This window comes from Amphiura filiformis, chromosome 2 (genome assembly GCF_039555335.1).
Source record: "Amphiura filiformis chromosome 2, Afil_fr2py, whole genome shotgun sequence".
In the NCBI taxonomy this organism is placed as follows: domain Eukaryota; kingdom Metazoa; phylum Echinodermata; class Ophiuroidea; order Amphilepidida; family Amphiuridae; genus Amphiura; species Amphiura filiformis.
The window spans coordinates 71,969,957-71,991,647 of NC_092629.1; the positions used below are offsets into that span (position 1 = coordinate 71,969,957).

The following is a 21,691-nucleotide window of genomic DNA, read 5'->3' on the forward strand; positions in this document are numbered from 1 at the left end:
GTGTGGGAGCTGACGCGGCAAGTAGTCGATGCCTATATAAAAGGTTGGCATAGGAAATATTTTTTGTTTTCTTTTTTCTTGCCTTGTTTGTTTATAAACCTTCCAAGAACATCGGTTTTCAACGCCTCTGATATCATTAATCTACCGGAACTTCCATATTTGTTGGACTTTGATGACATGATGAAGAATTATTATGATTACGAAGCGGGTACTTCTGATCCTTTCATTAAAGGAAGACTCAAAACGTCTGTTAAATTTTGGCGCTCAATTGGTGCAAATGAATTTGTAATAAGTATTATTGAGCAAGGTTACAAAATTCCACATATTTCATCACCAACATCCGTAGTTCTTAAGAACAACAAGTCTTCCATAGCTCATGCAGAATTTGTTTCTATATAAAGCTATTTCAGAATTAGTAAGTGCAGGGCTAGCAGTGGACGTAAATAGTAAACCGACTGTAGTTAATCCACTGTCTGTTTCTGTGCATAAATCAGACAAACTTAGATTAATCTTAGACTTAAGGCATGTGAATGTCCATATTTGGACAGATAAAGTGAAATTTGATGATTGGCAGACTGCTCTTAGTTATATTTCGAAAGGAGATTTTTTATTTTCATTTGATTTGAAGTCCGGTTACCACCATAGATATATTCCCCCACATAAACAATATTATTTATTTATTTATTTATTTATTGCATCATATTTACCCAGGGTGGCCCGATCAGCTAAAATGCTGTTCTTACACGGGGCCCTGCATAACATTAAAAACATACAGATACATGAGTATTATAATAAAGCATAAACATATAAATCACAATTTAAATAGAGAATAACAATTTACAAGTACTTAAACTAATACAATGTTAAGAACAAATCAACACAAAGTATGCCTAGTACTAATATTGGAAACTCAACATGGCACAAAATTATAAGCAAATATATTGCACAAATCCGAATATTTAGGGTTCTCGTGGTTTCTCAATGGTAAAAACAGATTCTATACGTTTACCGTTCTCCTATTCGGGTTGACATCGGCTCCTTATGTCTTCACGAAAACTTTGAGGCCATTGGTAAAACACTGGAGAAAGTTGGGGTTTTTCCTTGTTTTATATATAGATGACGGTTGGTGTCGGGCTCAAGATGAAGAATAATGTTCTATTATTGCTAAGAAAGTGAAGTCAGATCTGATTAGCGCTGGTCTTGTTCCAAATTGCGAAAAATCTGTTTGGGTTCCCACACAGCAGTTGCAATGGCTCGGGTTGCTGTGGAATAGTAAAGATGGATCTCTGCAGATATCTCATAGTCGGATTCAGGATAATACCGGGATTCAGGATAATACCGAGTCAATCAATTGAATATATGAATACAAAAGCCACCCAAGTCCATACTTTGGCCAAATTGAGTTAAGCATGGGAAAGTGTTGCTATACATAGGCCTGTCATATGTATGAAAGAACAACTCAAATTCATCCTCTGTGTCTATTGAGCATGTGAAAAAATAGCATGTATGAAAGAATCAACCCAAGTCCATGATTTGAGTCTTGTAACACATTGATTGAAATCCAGTATGTATAAAAGTCCACTTGTAACACATTCATTGCTGGAGAGTGACTTTTAAAAAAAAAAAATGGGTAAATCAAGGAAAGTGTGTGGTTTATATTACATGGCAGAATGCTTATCAACATTATACATAACTGTGTGCTTTATTTTGTATTATCTTACTAGTGGTAATCTCATTCCAACATTATTGTCTTAATATATGATTCAAAAAACCACCCAAGTCCAGAATTTAAAATTAACCCCACGAAGTCCCTGAAATGCTAATCGTCATACCTAATACAGTTTAACCCACCCATTTGCACGTACAACTTACCATATTGACCAGGTAAATCTAACTGAAGGAATTAAAATGATACACAGGTTTTTTCTCAAAATCCCTTCCCATGGACTTGGGTGGGTTTTGGATTCATGTATTCAATTCCTTGATTTCTTCTCTGCCAAAAACATCTGCCAGGAAGTTAGCATCAGTCACTGGCAAGATTGTTTCAACCTTTCCTGTTTTAGGTAATTCCACCAAGCTTATGACACGGTTTTCTGCACCACGAGATTATTAAGAGGACATCATGGGATGATCTTTTTAATATTCCTTCCAGTAGTTTGAGTATTAACGAGTTGTTTTTCTGGAAGTCCAAGTTCAAAATTCCAGTTAAGCGTGATTTTGTTAAGTACCTTGTTCCACATACCTTTGTTTTTAGTGACGCCAGTAGTACAGGCTGTGGAGCTTTCATTTTAGGTTCTGACGTCATCAGCAATCGGACCTGGGACGACACTGAAATATTGGCGAGTTCTACTTGGAAAGAGTTGCATGCCATTCTTTATGCTTTGATTCCTTTTCTTCAAGGATTACTTCCAGTTCTGTCAAAGTTTTTACAGATAATAAGAATGCAGTTTCTATATACCAATCTGGATCCATGAATTTGAAATTACATGTTTTGGGTCTAGCTATTCACAACTTTTGTAGAGATCGGGCAGTGACATTGGACGCACAGTGGATACCGAGAGAAAGAAAATCAATTGGCAGATGAGATCAGTAGATTTGTAGACTGGGACGACTGGGGCGTGTCATCGGAGTTTTTCTCTTTTGTAGATAACATTTATGGTCCTCACACAGTAGATCGTTTTGCCGATGAAATGAACTCAAAATTACCTAAGTTCAATTCCAGGTTCTGGTGCCAAGGGTCAGATAGAGTCGATGCTTTTTCTTTTATCTTGGGAAGGAGAAAACAACTGGATAGTTCTCCCGTTAGTTCTCGTCACAAAAGCTATTTTTCATTTAGTCGCTTCCAAAGCAGTAGGTACTTTGGTAATCCCTGTATGGCCATCGTCTTCATTCTGGCCCATTCTTTTCTCCAGATGTAGTAGTGTGAGATATATAGTATCAAGCGTGTTTGAGATTCAGATTATCGCGGTGTGTTTATTCATGGTCGTAACAACCGCTCATTGTTTGGGTCAGATACATTTCAAGCACCAGTTATGGTAATTAGGCTAGATGTTAGATAAATTGAATCTGATAACAATTATAAATGTCGTGAAGTATGAACATCGCCATTGGGCGATGGGTAAGTCGATGGACAATTTGCCACTGGGCATCAAGGCCAATGGGCCAGGCGATGGGTTAGTCGCTGGAAAAAATGGTGAAGAAAATAGCCACTGGGCTAGGTATATTGCGACTGGTGTAAGAGACAAGTCACTGGAATAATATAAAATGCCATAATTGCTAAGGAATATAATTATATATATATAGAATACGGGTTTTTGATGAATTGAGGTCATTACAATTAAATTGGACCCGTATCTGTTTTGGCTTTAAGATGCGATTGCATAGTCAACGGCCTTGTTTTTCTCTCTTTTTTTTTTTTTTGTTGCTATTTCAGTTTACGTTCAACCCATAGCTCCTATGAGTATGAATAGTACCAACATGGCATCTCCTAACATTCCAAACGATTTTCAAAGTATTCTAAACCATGTGTTACAGTCTTCGAGAGCTGCTTCTACATCTTCCAAGTAAAATGCGGTGTTTGGTTCCTGGGAAACATGGACAAGCAGTAGGCACTTTGGTGATCCCTGTATGGCCATCTTCTTCATTCTGGCCCATTCTTTTCTCCAGATATAGTAGTGTGAGATATATAGTATCAAGCGTGTTTGAGATTACAGATTCTCGCGGTGTGTTTATTCATGGTCGTAACAACCGCTCATTGTTTGGGTCAGATACATTTCAAGCAACAGAGGTTTTCCATCACTCCCGAGCAATACTGAACATGTCGCAAGTTATTTAGTTCCAATGTTTCAAGAAGATGCACCGTTTTCAAGAATAGAGACAGCTTTTTACGGTATTAATTCGAGACACGATATTGCTAATCACAATAATCCTTGCGATTCAAAATTCTTGCATTTAGTTGTAGAAGGTTTAAAGAGAATTCTATCAAAACCAGTTGTCAAAAAATCCCCAGTCTCTGCTTCTATGCTTCTAAAGATTTGTTCACAATTTGCCTATCCTTCCGCGTCATTAATTGATCTTCGCGTCAGTACGTTGTGCTTATTGGGATACGCGGGATTTTTTAGATTTAGTGAACCGGTAAATATTAAAGATGTGACATTCAATTGCATGAAGAATTTGCTCATATTTTCGTGGAGAAAAGTAAAACGGATTTATACAGACAAGGTGCGTGGGTTATCATATCGGCTACTGGGAAAGTCACTTGTCCGGTAGCTATGGTGACGCGGTTCTTTCAATTATCAGGGTTACTGGAGAATGAATTATCTGATCAATTTATTTTTTGCGGGCTTTCTTTTTGCAAGAAATCATCCTCGTTTAAGCTTAGGAACAAACAACTTTCATACACAAGAGCGCGCGAAGTATTCCGTGATGCTATAAAGAAGATAGGAGAGGATCCCAAAAAGTTCTCTCTTCATAGTTTAAGAGCAGGAGGTGCTACGGCTGCGGCTAACTTGGGCGTCCCAGAAAGGCTTTTTAAAAAGCATGGAAGATGGCGTTCAGAGAACGCTAAAGATGGTTACATTCAAGATTCTGACGATGTCAGAAAATCTGTGTCTCTCAATTTAGGAATTTAAGGATTGTTGTTATTATATTTGTATAATCTAAAATGATGCATTTGTATCATGACTATATTTTTGTCAAGTCAATAATTAATTATTGATAAGTGTTAATAATAAAATGTTGAGCATCCTAATGTCTACTCCTAATTGTCCCGTTCTTTACTGCACTTATGAAGGGGAGCTAGCCCTTAGCTGCTGCGGTAAGACGACTCCCCAGTACAAGGATTTCAATGTTTGTGTATATAACATGTGGCGCAAGCGCGTTAGAAAATGTTTTATTCGCGTTTAAGCAGCGCGTATTTAGCGAATAAATGTATTTTCTACACAGAGATGAAGCATACATGAGTAAGCATTTATTTATAGCGTAATTGTTATCAATTAACAAAGGCGTTTCAGAGTTTGTTCACTCAGGCATGTAAGGTGATTCGGAAAGAATCTAGGCGTTGTCACTTGATGTCTTTCGCTCATAACAGCTAGATCGGTAAATTTTCCAGAAGTGGGTAAGTTTTCAGATTTGATTTGATTGATTTGATTCGGTAATAAGGAGGCCTACAATAAAGTCAGGCCTAGTACGTTTTATAGACTCCGGCCCTTAGCTGCTGCGGTAAGACGACTCCCCAGTACAAGGATTTCAATGTTTGTGTATATAACATGTGGCGCAAGCGCGTTAGAAAATGTTTTATTCGCGTTTAAGCAGCGCGTATTTAGCGAATACGGGTCATTCAGTGTAGGATACTAAAAAACGGGGTTATTGGTGTCGGTGTAGGATTTGTCAAAAATACCGGGGTCATTTCATGGGCACATGACGTATGTCAATATATGGGAGTGACCCCCGGGTGTAGTACAGAGCGATATATTCAAAATTGTATATATCTATTGCTATGGTAGCTAATCCGATTAATTACATCACTTCTACGGCGAATAGTCACCTTGATTTTTAGAAACAAACCCTCACTTTGGCCAGAAGCTCATGTTTCATGATCTAAATACCTTATTATTGTGCTGACTGTAGTGACCTACCTTTGTTGACTGTCTTAGCAACTAGGTTTCTTGCTGCAATCACCTCGTCTTCTGATGTTACATCACATGGTACAATTGTCAATCTCTTGGAACTCTTTGATGCCAGTTCACGTGCGTCTCGTCCAGCTGAATAATAAGAACATTACATGAAAAACAGCGGCTTTTTTCAACGGGAATAAGCGAACTATGATGCAATTTTATCAGTTTCGCCGTCGAGCAATGATTAAAGGAGGAAGACGAAAAGTGATCCCGCCCGGGAATTGAGCCCAGGACCTCTGGTTTACGAGACCAGCGCCTTAACCACTTGGCTACGGGAGCTTCATGATTAGGCAGACTGGGAATTCTTCCTCCTTTAATCATTGCTCGACTGCGAAACTGATAAAATTGCATCATAATAAGAACATTATTTTAGTTTCCGATCAGCAAATTTTGTTAGATAATTCCCCGTATATGCAAGACATCCAAATCAGGTTGATGATCACCGTCGATTTCACGTTGAAGCATTAACTTGACGATCATTAACCTGATTTGTGTTGAAATGTGGTTGAAATAGAATCCATCTTCAACCCAAATCCAACCTGTTTACAACTACATTTCAACGTTAAGTTTATATTAGATCGAAGGAATATGAAGAGGCCAACCTCAACCACTGGCACAAATTAGGGTGGATGTATTATCAATAATGTTAGTGGAATGAAAAGGGCAAGGAGTGAAGGATGACACCAAAAAGAAAAAGAACAAAAGGAAGACAATTAAAAGAATTAAGGAGAAGATGGTATTCCACGATGTAACAGCAATGCAATATTGACAGTACTGTTACGAGTCGTACCGACTCAAGGCCAAAATCACCTTTTACCCAAATTCACACGAATGCACAACACGAATTCACTGTTTCATTAAGCTAACAAAATCTAAGTCTTTAATTGAAAGTCGTATATGATTGAGTACAATATATGACAACAAATGCACATATAAAATAATCACACAATCACAATGATTATTTTAACTTATTAGTACTTAGTCAGCATTCTTCTTGTTGGTGATCCTAGAGTTCTTGCAATGTTCTGGACGGCTGCTGTAAATATCCTTTATCACTTGTCCTGCGAAGATCAGCGAAGTCCTTTGTATACTTGCATTGATAAATATCCTTGCGATTAAAATCCTCACACAAAAATGGTGCTGCTTTCTCCAAACTTAACTCCTTGCGCTGCTTTCTCCAAACTTAACTCTTTGCACTGCTTTCTCCAAACTTAACTCCTGGGTCTGCTTTCTCCAAAAATGGTGCTATTTCCACCTTTCACGCAATATTTTCAGGAAGCAGGACTGCGATGCAGTTGTCCCCACTTATTTTGACAGTTGCGTTGGATCATAAAACCAGACAGCAAGTCGACAGAAGATTATATATTCCTTTCTTGGAAGAGGTACGTTCTTTGACGTATTCAAGATCTTTTCCGACAACACTGGCAGGTAGTAGTACATTGACTACTTAAAATAATTCTGTTTTGCAATTTCCTTTCTTTGAAGGAATTGGACTGTAAGCATATTAGCTAGCTAGCCCACATCAACACTATAAACTGTGAATAATTGTGTTTACATTTTCTTATATATCAAGCACTGGGAAATCCCAAGTATTAATAGCCAAATGTGATCTTGGGAATTCCCAAGCCTTAATTATAACATTAACCTTTCTCATCACATCACTTCCTTAGGGGAATTCCATGACATCATTTTCACTTTACAGTGGACTTTCCAATTGTGCAACACACTGAACAGGAGAAGTCCCAGCTATCCATTCAATTTGCTGAGAGGGGAATCCCTAAAATGTCTCATGACATAGATTTTAATTGTAAACAAAGATAATCAAATTAAATTACTCAGGGCACATCACAGTACCTAAGAGCGGTGATCTCAGCCTAACGGTCACACCATACGTTGATGATAAACTCGGGCCGAAACAATGTGACGTTAGAGAACAAAATCCAACGGCGAGCAGATTATTACTTTGAGAAGTAGCACTTAGCTCATGGAATAAAAGAACCTTTCTGCAGTAGTAACTTTAACCGATTTCATAAAAGCTTTCAATACAGTTCACAGAGTCAACATTATTAAAATTTTGAAAGTTTCTGGCATCCCAGATATCCTCGTAAATACAATTGAGGACACTCACCAGTGTACATAGGCTAAAGTGATGATGACCCGAAATGAATATAGAATCATAGCAGGTGTGTTACAAGGTGATAATATATCTGTACGTTCATCATCGTTCTGGACTATTACCTCAGTTTACCTAGGAAATGCCGACATTTTGCTCCTCTGAATATAACCGAGAATATGACGACATAGCACTATTATCTGATACTGTCGGCCAAGCGCAGGAATTGCATGCTTAGAAACGTAGAGAATGCCCGGGGCTCTTAATGCAAATGACGATACGGGTATGCTCTTCCGGAAAGCCCCCCCCCCCCTTTATGAATTTCGCAGCTCCGAAAGACCCCCTATATTTGACCAAAATAGAGCTCCGAAAGACCCTTAATTTTGATCATTTCACCTCTAAAAGACCCCAAAATGGCTCATTCCTCATATTTATGTTGGGTTTTTTTTTTCAGGCGATTTTCAACCAAAAAGCCAAGAAAGATCCTTGATTTTGACTGTTCGTAGCCCGGTTCGCAGCTCCAAAAGACCCACTTTTACCGGTACGCCGTCAGCTTCCAAATACCCACCACCTCAAAATTCCGGGGGAACATACCCACCAAAATGTTTTGATGTGCCCCCCCGGAGAGAATGCTGCACTTCGCATTGGTTTATACATGCTTGTGAAGAAAACACAACTTATTTGGTAAAACCATTCAACAGAAGTTGAAATCCAAACCAAGGAAGGCAGGTTATTGAAGAAGTTAATAAAACCTTAAGTATTTATAGGGCCATGGGTTAAGAGAACTGGGCAAGTACGAAAGGCACTTATTACTTGTTAAAGAAGAATGTCGAAATTTGTGATAAATTAGATTAACATGATTAATGTCCGTAAAAATGTAGGCTTTGTCAGCGGGGCCGGATATACCATTGGCCCAGGTGGGTCCGAGCTCAGGGCCCCAAAATTCCGGGGCCCCAAAAACTGCCATATGCATGTTCCTTTTTAGCACGAATACACCATGTTTTGGACCAAAATGTCGAACCAACGTTGGCCCACTGGCCAAAATGAGGTCGGTTCAACGTCTTTTTCTAACGTTGGCTTAACGTATATGACTATATTGTGTAAACGTTGGCCCAACGTTTGCTTGAATCCTTAAGTTCCACCTACCTGGCAGGAGACAGCCAGCAAACACCCGAAGTCCGATTTGATCACATCTTAGAGCCAATTTATGTCCAAAGCCGGTGTCACAGCCTGTGATAAATACAGCCTTACCCTCGGCATCAAACCGTCCCCTTGGTATCAGCTTTTGGGCAACATAGAACCCGATAAAAGCGAAACCTGAAGCAATGAGTTTAGCGCAAGTACTGTCAGGTTCTACAGTATATACACCGTACGCGAATGACAGAAATAGTACACTGAATATGAAATAAGTATGAGGGCCGACACACGCTTCCATGGTTCACACAACTAAATTTAATAATTTTATTTTATACCTACTGGAGGTTTTTGGACCCAACCTTCAAATAATTGTCAACGATAAGCAGTGAAACAATGTTTTTTGGACTTTTGGACTTTTTGTTGGTTAAAATAAAAGGGACGAAGTTCAATAATGGTTCTTATCGATACATGTCTGTTTACTGTCATATCAGTTTATCCCGATAATTAATAATGTTAACAATAACCCTCGCCCTACTGAGCCATACGGACTACGAAGGGGAGGGGCTAAGGTAGCACCCCTCTAATTTTCTATAACAAACGTCACATACTACTATATTTGGTACCAATTAATTTTGGTTATAATGAAGTTGAATATCGGTCTTAATGACTGTTTGTGCTGAAATCGTCGTGTTCATCACATAGTGACATGTCGTGATTTTGGTCATTTTTGCAAATTTGGGTATATAAATAAGGTATATAAATAAATATTGTACTCTTCAATTACACCAAGGGTGAAATGTAAGTAATTAATTAGTAATTTTTATTTTAAAAATAATTAAATTGGCGTACGATAAGAATGTCACATAGTGGCGTATCGTACGATACGCCACTATGTGATACACTTTTTCCAATGTTTACGGTATTTTTCCGTTTCATATACTGACGTATAACTTTGCAATCATTTTTACCCCATTTAAAATCTAAAATGTGAAGTAAAAATAGTACAAGAAGGTGCTTTAAACACTACGGAACAGTTTTCAGGCAGTAAATTGGTGCAAAAAAAACCACAACAACATGCAACCTTATTACAAATCAGCATTTTTTTCTCCGACATGCACATTCCAGTTTTCCTTACGATACGTCACTATGTGATGAACCCGACGAAATGCGCGCGAAAATTTGGATTTACATCGCTTGGAAGGGTGCAGAATCGATGGTGATGAATTGGTCAATGGGTAGAGTAAAATGTACCGAAAAGGATGACTCTATGATTAGCTCATGTCGTTTGAGCGTACTATGGTAGTCTTTATGCCAGATGGAAACCTTAGGGGTTCGAACATGTACTAGGGTTGATATTGATTGTTATATTGCGCTGTTGACATGACAAAGTAAAATAACTACTCCAGTTATAATTATCTTACAATCCTAACCTTTAAATACTTGTTAACTTGGCTTCTCTCTGAATTCTATTTTGTTCAAATAAAAAACTCTCCAATTGTGATCAACAGGAAAAACAGTAATAATTGTATTAAAAGTAAAGTATTTCTTTTCCTTTCAGAAAATTGGCAATAATTCAAGTTTTACTTGATTTTGCATGACTGACAAATTACTACATTTTCATACAATTATATTGCCATTTGACATTTACATGTTATATTATGTCTTTTTCTTGTCTTGTAAGTAAGCTGGTATTCCAAGTGCCTCTTGTTGTCTAAACATTTTCATATCTGACCACCATGAAGGCATAATGTTATATGGTACAAAATCACGCCAAGCGGCTGGTCCCAGTAGACCACTTATGACATACCGATGCTTGGGCTGTTTTGACAAAATGGAGTCCAACATGGCATCGATGACGGGAGTGTTATCCACGTACGAACCCACTTTTTGGCCGAGAGAAGATGTTTCTATGATGCTATCAACATATGGTCGGCCATAATCTTGTTTAGCGATATCGTCCATACCCTGCCATATTTCGTCGGCACGGTTTTTGTCGCTATTTAGAAATTGTGAAACGTGGGTAGTCGATCCATAGTGGCCAGGTTCGATGATCGCTACCTGTAGTGGAAAATGAAAGTCAAAAACAAAAGTCAAATTTTGCCATGCGGGACCCCCTTAAAAATCCCAAATAGAAGGGAAAATAAAGCAATTGCCCAGTGCATCATCCTTTTTAGCCCTCAAACACTGTATTTTTGCCTAAAATATGGCAAAATCGAGGCGCGCCCTGGCCCATCAAGTACACCTTCATTTGGGGCTCAAATATTCTGCATTGAAATTCATATCACGGTGTAAGTCGCCACAATATATGTTCCTGTACCTAAATATTAATGCTTCCTCCGCCAATTTAGTTTTCGGATTGGAGCGGTTCTCGTTCTGAACTTGCAATCATTATGAGATGAGATGATATTGAAGTATGAATTTCAAAAGGAGCTATGAAGTAGACTAGTTTGTATCAAGCGGAATATTATGTTATCAAGGTTAAGTTTCCCGCGCGTAGTAGTCTGGCGACTAACTCTAAGTAGGCCCTACGTCTTTTCTGACCCGAACATTACCTTAATCTCATTTGGGGATGTCATGGACGTGGTGCATTGGTGTGCGCGGTTATAATTTACTCAATAGTTTAATATAATAATAGTCACTTTTTTGTTTTAATCCTGCACTTTATAGTAACGGTCTGAACCTTCGAATTTCCTAGGATTTCTTTCTCAAATACATAAATCATGTGGACCTGCAAACATTGCTATCATATAGGCCTAACTTACATGATAAACCGTATATTTAAGGACACTTTACCTTTATACCTTTGTTTGCAACGACTAAGGTACATGTTAACATATTGCGGTAGTAGGTTTCACGAAACCTTGCGACATATTTCGATAGTATTTTTAAAACTCGAAGTAGGCCATGCACTACGAACTTACACACTATACCACTGTATCTAAATGCTCGACAGCTTTGTAAGGTCAAACTTTTCACTGTGAGGTTACCACGCTTGCGCAGAAGCTGTTTTGTGTGACCTTTATGCTAATTCAGTGACCCGTGTTCACTCACGCTGCACTGCACTGCCCGCCGTGATTCAAATCATCCTCCAGACACGCTCCATAAGATATGCTAATGCATGGAGTACAAAGAATTACTTTGATCAATACCAGTTAAACAGGTGATTGGTATTGTACTCCATGCATTTGCATATGTCTTCTGGAGCGTGTCTGAGATGATTTGATTCACAACGGCAGTCAGTCAACTTTAGGCCGAGTAAAAATAAAAACATGTTTCTCGTCTGGGGTTTAAAAAAAAGGAGGAAGGGGGGCTTGAGGCCCTTTTTATTTTATTATTCTGGTAGGTACGCCCCCTCTAGTGATCACAGAACCATCCAGAAGTGTTTCTTGCATATTAGCAAGGCTATAGAAAGCATCTCAACTTCCAAGACATCTTTCTTCAAAAGTTTTGACTGAATTTAAAAAATAAAAATAAATTAGAAGCGGCCTCAAAAAAGGAAGCGGGAGGAGACGAGAAACATGTTTTATTTTCACTCGGCCTTATGATCTTCCGTGCAAGCACCCTATACACGTAGAAACGGGAAAATCCGAAATGTTACTCAAATTTGGTCCAACTTTAGCGTAAATGTAACACAAAACTCGAAAATGTAACACGTTAAAACTTGCACAGTGTTATACTGTGCAGTTTTCCGATGATGGAAAAAATCAAAGTATTCATCGAAAAAATCCACGAAATTGTGAATTTTGCAATGAAATTTATACCCCAAAATGTTCTAGAATTGTCAACTATCCTGAAAATTCCGATGATCAAAAAGATGTGCGCTGACAAATGTCATTATTTTCCTTATTTCTTCACCGATTTTCAAGGTTTAAAAAACTTTGTGCAGATTACCATTTTGTATAAATGCGAGTAGAAAGTTGTCGGATTCAAAGCATCATTCAACCCTCAAAGACCTTTCTAACATCCCCGTGCCGAACACACGAAGATGAAAAGTTGGGCTGGTCATTCGGCAAACATCGGCAGGATCACGCTGAGTCTATTGTGATTGGTCCAGTGCCTGGAGCATGCGCGGGTAATTTAACAAGCATTTGGATACAGTAATATTTGTAGTGCCATGGCATTTAAATTTTCGCTGCTTTGTATCAGATTGTTATTTCAAATACGAGCCATGTTGCAACTAAAGAATGAGCAACATTAAATATCCCGGGTAACTATCATTTCACCTGCGACACATTTTGACCATAAATCCCTCAAACAACCGCGCCGCGGTTTATAAAAGGAATTAATGCAAGATTAAAAGCATTGCCACTTTTCTGAGTGTAGTCTGGTTGTTTGATTATAGAGGCCTTGCATGTGACGTATCATCCCGTAAATATGGCGGACTACTCAAATGCATTCAACAAAAGCAAGATTGCAATATACCGTGACAGTTCGTCTCACACACATAACCCTGCACTACGACCAAATAGGTTGATGACAACATTTGATTGAATGGACTGCACTCCGCCATAACTGCGGTGAAGGACACCGGTTCAAATCCTTTGTTTGGAGCCAATCGATAAAAGAATGCAGGGCCTCTATACAAAAAAAACCTTAACAATGGAAGTTAAAGCATTCGTGAAAATTATAATTCAATGTGCGCGACACGATTTTTTTCAAGTACTGCCGATTTATCGGTTTTGATCCAGATACCAGTGGTCATGGCAGGATTCACTTTCAGGCCTGCTTCTGAACGAGCCGTGATCATGGTGGGATTTGGGGGCTTTAATGGGGTCATAAGTTCCACATTCTACTGGGCAGACTATATTATACAATTCAGTAGGCTTACCTTAACACCCCATTTGTGCATTTCATAACGCAAAACATCACTGAATGTTTCTGCTGCAGATTTGGACATACAATACATAGCCTGGGTAGGGGTGCACCACCGTCCCATCACACTTGTCACATTGACGAATCGACCTAAAATAGAAATAATCAGGTAAACCTTCTTTAAAAACCCAAAAAACCTAGTATTCAAATAATTTTTGAATACTAGGGTTTCCCGTTGGCTCACGCGATCTACGATCATCAGGCACTAATGTGGCCCATACATGATCAATTTGATTGATCAATATCAAAGACCCTTATAAGAGTGGATACAAAATCTACCATTGTGAACTGTACACAAGAACATAATAGAGATTTTATTGTTCAACCGTCAATAAAATCAAACTAGATTAGATTTCTTCAATAATATTGAAGAGAAATATTATTTTGTATCCAGTCCTGCACCTAGGATCCCCAATATTAATCTCTATCATTGATCTATACACTAATGTAGAGTGGCAAGTTTTCCGTGATTTAAAACACCGAATTCCGCGATTTTCCGTGCGTGGTTTTAAATACTAAATTCCGTGATTTAATTTCAATTCCGTGTTCACATTTGGGGTAAAAAGAAGTTACTTGTACTTATCTTTTTAGTTGTTTTTAGCCTGATACCTTTGACGACTGACTTCATTTTCATATTTCTACCTCACATCTCATTATTTTTTCTTCATTTTTATTTTTCTCAGGAAAAAAAACGTGTTTTCCGCGAATTTTCGTGTTTTCCGTTTTTTTCTTAAATTCCATGAATTTGTCCGTTTTTCCGTGACACGGAAAACTTGCCACTCTACACTAATGAATGTATCTATAATAGATCTCTAAATAAAGTCTGCACAAAGAGTAACGCAGCTGTTATAAATACGCGAATAGCTTCAGATCTAATAATCGTTTGCACAATATTTCTATATAGAAAAAAAGATGATTCATTTACGCGCATAAACAAAATTTTTGATACCCCATTTGTTAATGTCGTTCAATATTAACCACACAGTAGTGCTTTTAAAGAAAAATACCAGAATTTGAAAGTCAGCGATCGATGGTTATTACGTAAGCATTGTGGCAGGTTAAACCCACCATTTATCTTCTCACTGACTTCTAATCAATACAAATAGCTGCAACTTTTAAATTCGGGTATTTTTCTTTTAAAACACTGCTGTGTTGTTAATATTGAACGAAATTGGACAAATGGGTGAATCAAAATGCGCGTAAATAAACCATCCTTCTTTCTATGTAATATCGTAAACACAGTTAATATTGCTGACGCTATAGGCGTATTTATAACAGCTGCGTTACTTTTTGTGCAGTCTTTAGATGTTTTGTAATGCGAGAAATACATCTTTTTAACGCAGAAAATGGCTGAACATCTTTTGTAATGCAAAAAAACTGATACAAATGGAAGATAATGTATTGCCCTTGAATTTAGTAGTCCCTGGCAAATACAAAAGCAAACAAACAGTTTCCATCTCAGAGAAATTGGCTTTAAAATTTTCAATGCATAAAAAACCTACCTTTGCTGTGTCTTATCATAGGTATAAATGCCTTGGTGACTCGTACCATTCCCCATAAATTAACCTCTGATATATTTTTGAAGACCTTCAATGGTACCATCTCTATTTCACCCCATCTTTGAAAACCAGCGTTGTTTACACACGCCCAAAACACTGAAATAAGATCAAATGCCATGAGCTGAATTGAGTTCCTAAAACTCATAATATTATTTGATATTCGACAAAGTGATTCGGCGAATACCAGTTCGACAGCGAATCTCCGACAAAGCGAAACTTGGACATAGCGGACCTTCGACATAGTGGGTGCCCTATTCCAGAAAAACTGCAGCACTAATTTTTTGAGATTAACAAATTATTATCAACTTCTGCCAAAATGAAACATAGCTCAATCCTTATCATTCATTTAGTTCTAACTGGCAATAAAAGTTAAATTTCACTATTAGGCTAAATTTATGAATTAAGGGCAAAAAACATGCATTTTAATGGTGTTTTTCACATGCTGTTACAATCAAGTCTAAAGACTTGTCATAATTTCAATTTATACATTCTAATTTTTGGAAAAGACATGTTTCATTCTTATAACCAACACCAAAAAGTGAAAATAAGAGCAAAATTTCGGCATATACTCAACATTTTGAATGCTTAGCCTTGTTCCAAGTCTGTGATTTTTGTGACTCGATTGTCAGAAAACATGCCGACAATGCATATTTGTGGCTCTTTTTCAAGAAATTAGTTTTAAAAAAAAACTTTTTTGTTTATCTCCAGTTAAGACTAAACATGCTAAATGAATGATTAAGGTTGATATATGTATCATTTGGAAGAACTTGATAATATTTTTAATCCCAAAAATTTAGTGCTGTATTTTTCTGGAACGGGGAGTAGTGACTACAATCAGAACAATAAATAAGGTACATGTCACACTTCATAAATCAAAAACCTATAGCCAAAGTGAGGGTCGATTTCATAAATGAAGGCAACGACAGCTACGGCATTTTTGAGATATCAGTGACGGCAAAAAATACAGAACTACAGCAAGTTATGAAACTAAAACAGATACAGAATTACTTTATTCAACGTGTTCAATCAGGATGGTTCCCGTGGATATTAAATTGGGCTTGGTACGCTAAACGTTGACCGTGTCGACGAAAGTGAAAATTCATTTGCAAGGGGGGGGGGGGTGTCCCCTGAAACTGATAGCTCAAATTATAAAAGAAAACATCCTTATGGTTGACCGGTCATTATGGTCACTTTGAATTTTTAGAAATCGACCCTCACTTCAGGTCATGTTTCATGCAATAATTATGAGCCACCCCGATGGGTAAACTTTCCTTACGGCGTTCCCAAAAACGCTTGCCCTACCTCCCCTCTTAGCCTGCCAAAAGTTGCTTGCCCACCCTCTCCCCCTCGGTCTGTTTAGAACCTCCAGTTTGCAAACTTAAAATATTCTAAATAGTCGTATATATTGCGAGTGCAGAGAGCATATTAATTTGCATAAAAAGGGTTGTCAACAGTTTTCCTAAGCCGTTTTAGAGCGTTTTCTTCAAGGTGTGGATGGCGAATGCCTTCTAAAGATAATACGCCTAACCTTACACGTCTAAGATGCATCTTAGACGTTTAAGAATTTCGCGGTAGACTAACATCAACGAATCAATGAATGTTTGAGATTTCAGGCCCTGTGATTCGTTGATTTATTAAGTCTACCGCGAATTTCTTTGACGTCTAAGATTAACGTGTAAGGTTAAGCGTATTATCTTAGGCGTCTTTAGAAGGTATCCGCCATCCATAAAAAGGCGCCCGTGTGTATCAGATATCGTCCCCGGCTTGCCAATAATTGCCCCCACCCTTCGGCTGGCCAATACATTCTTACCAACCTCAACCCCCTCCATTTCTCCTATCCCATGGCTTGTAATTAGTGCACAGCCCCTTATTGTGCATCACTGTATTATAAATGGCCATGCGTTTTGAGTTGCCAGTAAATAGGTGGAGATGTAACATGCGCGCGACATTTTGGGGTTCATCTTTTTAATTTTCTCAGGTAATATGCAGTCGATGCAGTTAAATTTGGTGTCAAATTAAAGCTTGTGATGAGACCAATACAGAAAGCATAATAAATGTTGTAAAAGGTTATCAACATTTGAATAATAAGCATCTAATTAGCAAAATGTGCGGGGTGGAGGAGGATCAGGATGAGGATCGAGAGCAAATTTAATAAAAGTGCCCCCAGGGGTCATATGATGCAAGAGGTCCATTTCTTTTTTCACATTTTTACAAGTCACTTTAAACTGCATAGTAACACCATACGAGGGGGTATCAAAAAGTTTTAGAAATCGCCCAGAAGTGAAAGAGCTATATCAATGAAATTTTGTCAGTGCAATCACTGGTCCTTATGTACACTATGGTGCAAAAATGGTCTCATAAATTTTGTATGTTTACTTTTTTTACAGGCGACGCTAGATGCTAATAACCGGCTGCCCCAGTTACTGCGCATAAACGGCAATATTGAGAAAATTGAGACAAGCAGCGTTATTAAGATCCTGCATTTGAAGGGTTGCAGTGCCTAGAAAATCGATGATGAAATGAAAGTTATCTTCGGTGATGATTGTGATATTGTCACTGTTGCTTTTTGGAAAATGAATTTTTATTTCATCACAGATTTTTTGGGCACAGTAACCCTTAAAATGGAACTTAATCATGCTACATGCCTCAATTTTCTCCATTTTGCTGGTTATGCGATTACATAGGTAGGTACTGACATCTAGCGCCTGTAAAAAAAGTAAACATTCTTATGAGACCATTTTTGCATCATAGTGTACATAAGGACCAGTAATTGCACTGACAAAATTTCATTGATATAGCTCTTTCACTTCTGGGCGATTTCTAAAACTTTTTGATACCTCCTCGTACAATCATATTCCAGGTCATTTGATTTGCTTTGAGAGAAGCAATTTTGCATATTATATTTTCCGTTGGGTTACACATTGAAGTCAATGGGAAAATATGTCTTGAAAGACTGGCGCAAAACTATTTTCACTATTATGAACTCTATGATCTTATATATGTATAAAAAGCTCTGACTGAGAGTGAATTAAAATATGGAACTTTTAAATATGTGTGGTACACCTAATTTTTTTAAATTCAAATTTTCCATTTTTCCCTAAATTATTTGGTATTTTCAGTTTCAAAACTCCTTAGTATTACATTTTTGTATTCCTTGGTTTATTTATATATGTTGGGTATAATAATTATGTGAAAGATATGGACATTTAAATTATAAAAATATGCAATCGTCATCTCGCAAAAACATGTTACACATTACAATACCGGCCCAACTCAAAACGCATGGCCAAAAACCCCGGTGACATACCTAATTTTTCTTTGTTGACTGTTTTAGAAACAAGGTTTCTTGCTGCAATCACCTCGTCATCTGATGTTACATCACATGGTACAATTGTCAGTCTCCTGGAACTCTTTGATGCTAGTTCTCGTGCGTCTCGTCCAGCTGAATAAAAGAGAACAATATTTCAGTTTTTGGCAGGTGAGCAAATTGGCGAACTCCTTTGCCATGAGTTTCGAGTAAATGCCATTAATTAAATGCTAGATCTTGTCAAATGCTCAAATGATGTCTATGGCAATCAGACGCACTTTGATGCCGAGGATGTCAGATGTGCTATGGTGTGGCATAATATCAAAGTGTGTATCTGATATCCATTTACCCCCAATTTATACCCGACATACTGCAGTTACTGTCCGTTTTCCTATACACAATACACAGTGCTCTCACCATTGACGCGTGACCCCTACAAATGATGTATGTTGGGAGAATGGACACTTGCCTAGTTAACATCACTGTGTGAAAAATAACCAGCCAATATTTTATTTATTCTCCAAAACTTCTAGCAAATATATTTCTCTAACATGACCTAAAATTACAGCTAGGTTAGATGTTCAGAAATGGTCGCACTTTTGTAAAATATGAGTGAGGGCAAGGCATAGCTAGCCAACTCCCCGTGTTATTTGAATGGAGATTTGACCGAAAATATTGGTATCGGACCGCTCACTTCTGAAGGATGCCACAAAAAACCGGTAAAAGCTACATTTAAATTATTCTAAATAGGTTCTAGAAAATAAAGTTTTGTAACATGTCCTAAATTTTTAGCTAATTTAGGTGTTTGGAGAGGGTCGTACTTTTGTGTTTTAGGAAGGACATGTAAACGACAGATAACACCAAAAATATGAAGAAATTATTTCTAAACCGTGTTAGGTCAAAAATCATTATGTTGCTCATTTTCAAGAATGCTGGTTTACAAAAAGCACGACATTGTCTGATTTCGTGAACAAAGCCACACATAACATTGTTTCCTTTCGTTTCCTTTATAATCGGTTACCCAACTGAAGCTATGAATACCAGCTTTATTGCGATATCGCACATGAAAACAGTCACTTGTGCACAACCAGAGAAGATCCGATTTAATCAGTTGAGCTGTTTCAATGAGTGTTATCTTGGTTTAATAGCTTTTAATGGGGTTAAGTCCTGCAAAGGTCGAGATGAATTCTACTGTAGACATGACTGCATCATGATAATTATGATGCTTCGTCGGTGACAACATCAGCACAACGTACGTAGTAGGCTACCACTTACATGGCAGGAGACAGCCAGCAAATACTCGAAGTCCGATTTGATCACATCTGAGAGCCAATTTATGTCCAAACCCGGTGTCACAGCCTGTGATAAATACAGCCTTACCCTCGGCCTCAAAACGACCCCTTGGTATAAGTTTTTGAGCAACATACAACCCGACAAAAGCGAAACCTGAGGTAATGAGTTTAGCGCAAGTACTGTCAGGTTCTACAGTATATACACCGTAAGCGAATGACAGAAATATTACACTGAATATGACATAAGTATGAGGGCCGACACACGCTTCCATGGTTCACGCAGCAGAGTACTACATGTAGTTAGCAATCATAGTAACAATTGGAGCGTATTTGCCCTAACCATTGTAACCGTTTGTCAGGCATTGTCGTGTTTCACCACACGATAACGTGAACTTGACCTCCTAGCTTATCAGGTAACAAGAACTGTCTTTAAAAGGACAACGCCATAGATGAAGATCATTTAACAATAAATAATATATTTAAAATTATTTATTTATTTAATAATGTCAAATAGGGTAGGGCCTACATTGTTCAATACTCTACATGTATAAATTATGCCCGTAACCATGGTAACATAGGCCCTAAAACGTTTTTTTGTCACTTATCGGATTTTCCCTTAAAAGACAAAATTGATGTTAAATAGGCCTACAATTATTTCAATAATAAGATTTTCTTTAATTTACATCTATATTTGTTTATATTCTCATTTATCCAGGTATATAAAATATCAAATTGATAATTAAAATCTAGTCAATCAATTTGACTATTTTTGCGTTTCACAACCTATCCTGGATGCTCAGTCCTCAAGCCGTCTGACTTATCGGCGGCGATCAGTAGGCCTACACAGAACTTTGTTTGAACACAACATACTTTGTGTATATGGGAACTTCGAACTTCTACAGACAAGCCATGGCTGCGCCATGGGTTCACCGGTTTCTCGTTGTGAACTTATTTATGGAACGTGTTGAATTACATTCTATAACTTTACAATACCAACAGCTCTATCACACTAATATACACATATAGCCTCCTTGTATTAATGTTTATTCTATAAACTGTACATTTGTCTACAAATTGAGGGCGCTATTTACATAAATTTTAAACTTAATTTAGCCAAATAATATGAGTTATTCCTTTGGTTTTATGATAATAAGTAGTTTGAAAATTTCAAGCCTTGCTATATGTTACTCATTTTAATGATGTTTTAATGCTATCGTACAAGTGTCATATTAATTTGTCATATCAATTTGCAAGCGCTCTTTAGCAAAGTCACGGGTCACTGACCAATCGCCGCCGAGAAATCAGACGGCTTGAGGACAAGATAGGATGCGAAACGTCACCAGTCAAAAATTGTAAGTCCAGTTGACTAGATTTCAATTACCGGTATCAATTTGATATTAATTTACATCCACAAATCAAAACGGATATGAAAATGACTTACTCCATGGTCCAAAAATGTACACAGACCTTCAACATTGGTACACGCAACCAAATTGTACGATATAAGACTAGGCTTCACGGCTGTCATCACGCACAAATTTTAGTATGGAAGACGTCATGGAATTATATGGACAACTACATACGTCGCAGAATATACCGTCAACGCTATTATAATTGCAACAGTTATGGGAAGCCCAGAAATTACTATTATCGCCAACATTTATATGGAGTGGTTGGAAGTACAGGCCATTGCCGGCGTCCCCCTAGAGGACGACGGGAAGAATGAGATACCATTC

At 37.7% G+C, this 21,691-nt stretch overlaps 1 protein-coding gene across 1 annotated transcript; it reads right to left on the bottom strand.

The window, feature by feature from the left end:
- Positions 1-9,201: 9,201 nt before the first annotated feature.
- Positions 9,202-20,299, bottom strand: LOC140146575 (D-beta-hydroxybutyrate dehydrogenase, mitochondrial-like). Its single transcript, XM_072168446.1, has 5 exons — positions 19,939-20,299; positions 18,664-18,798; positions 15,300-15,452; positions 13,754-13,887; positions 9,202-10,983 (listed from the first exon to the last, which is right to left on the bottom strand). The coding sequence occupies exons 1-5, from the start codon at positions 20,225-20,227 to the stop codon at positions 10,582-10,584; spliced, it is 1,113 nt and encodes a 370-aa protein (XP_072024547.1). The 5' UTR covers positions 20,228-20,299; the 3' UTR covers positions 9,202-10,581.
- Between the last annotated feature and the right edge of the window lie 1,392 nt (positions 20,300-21,691).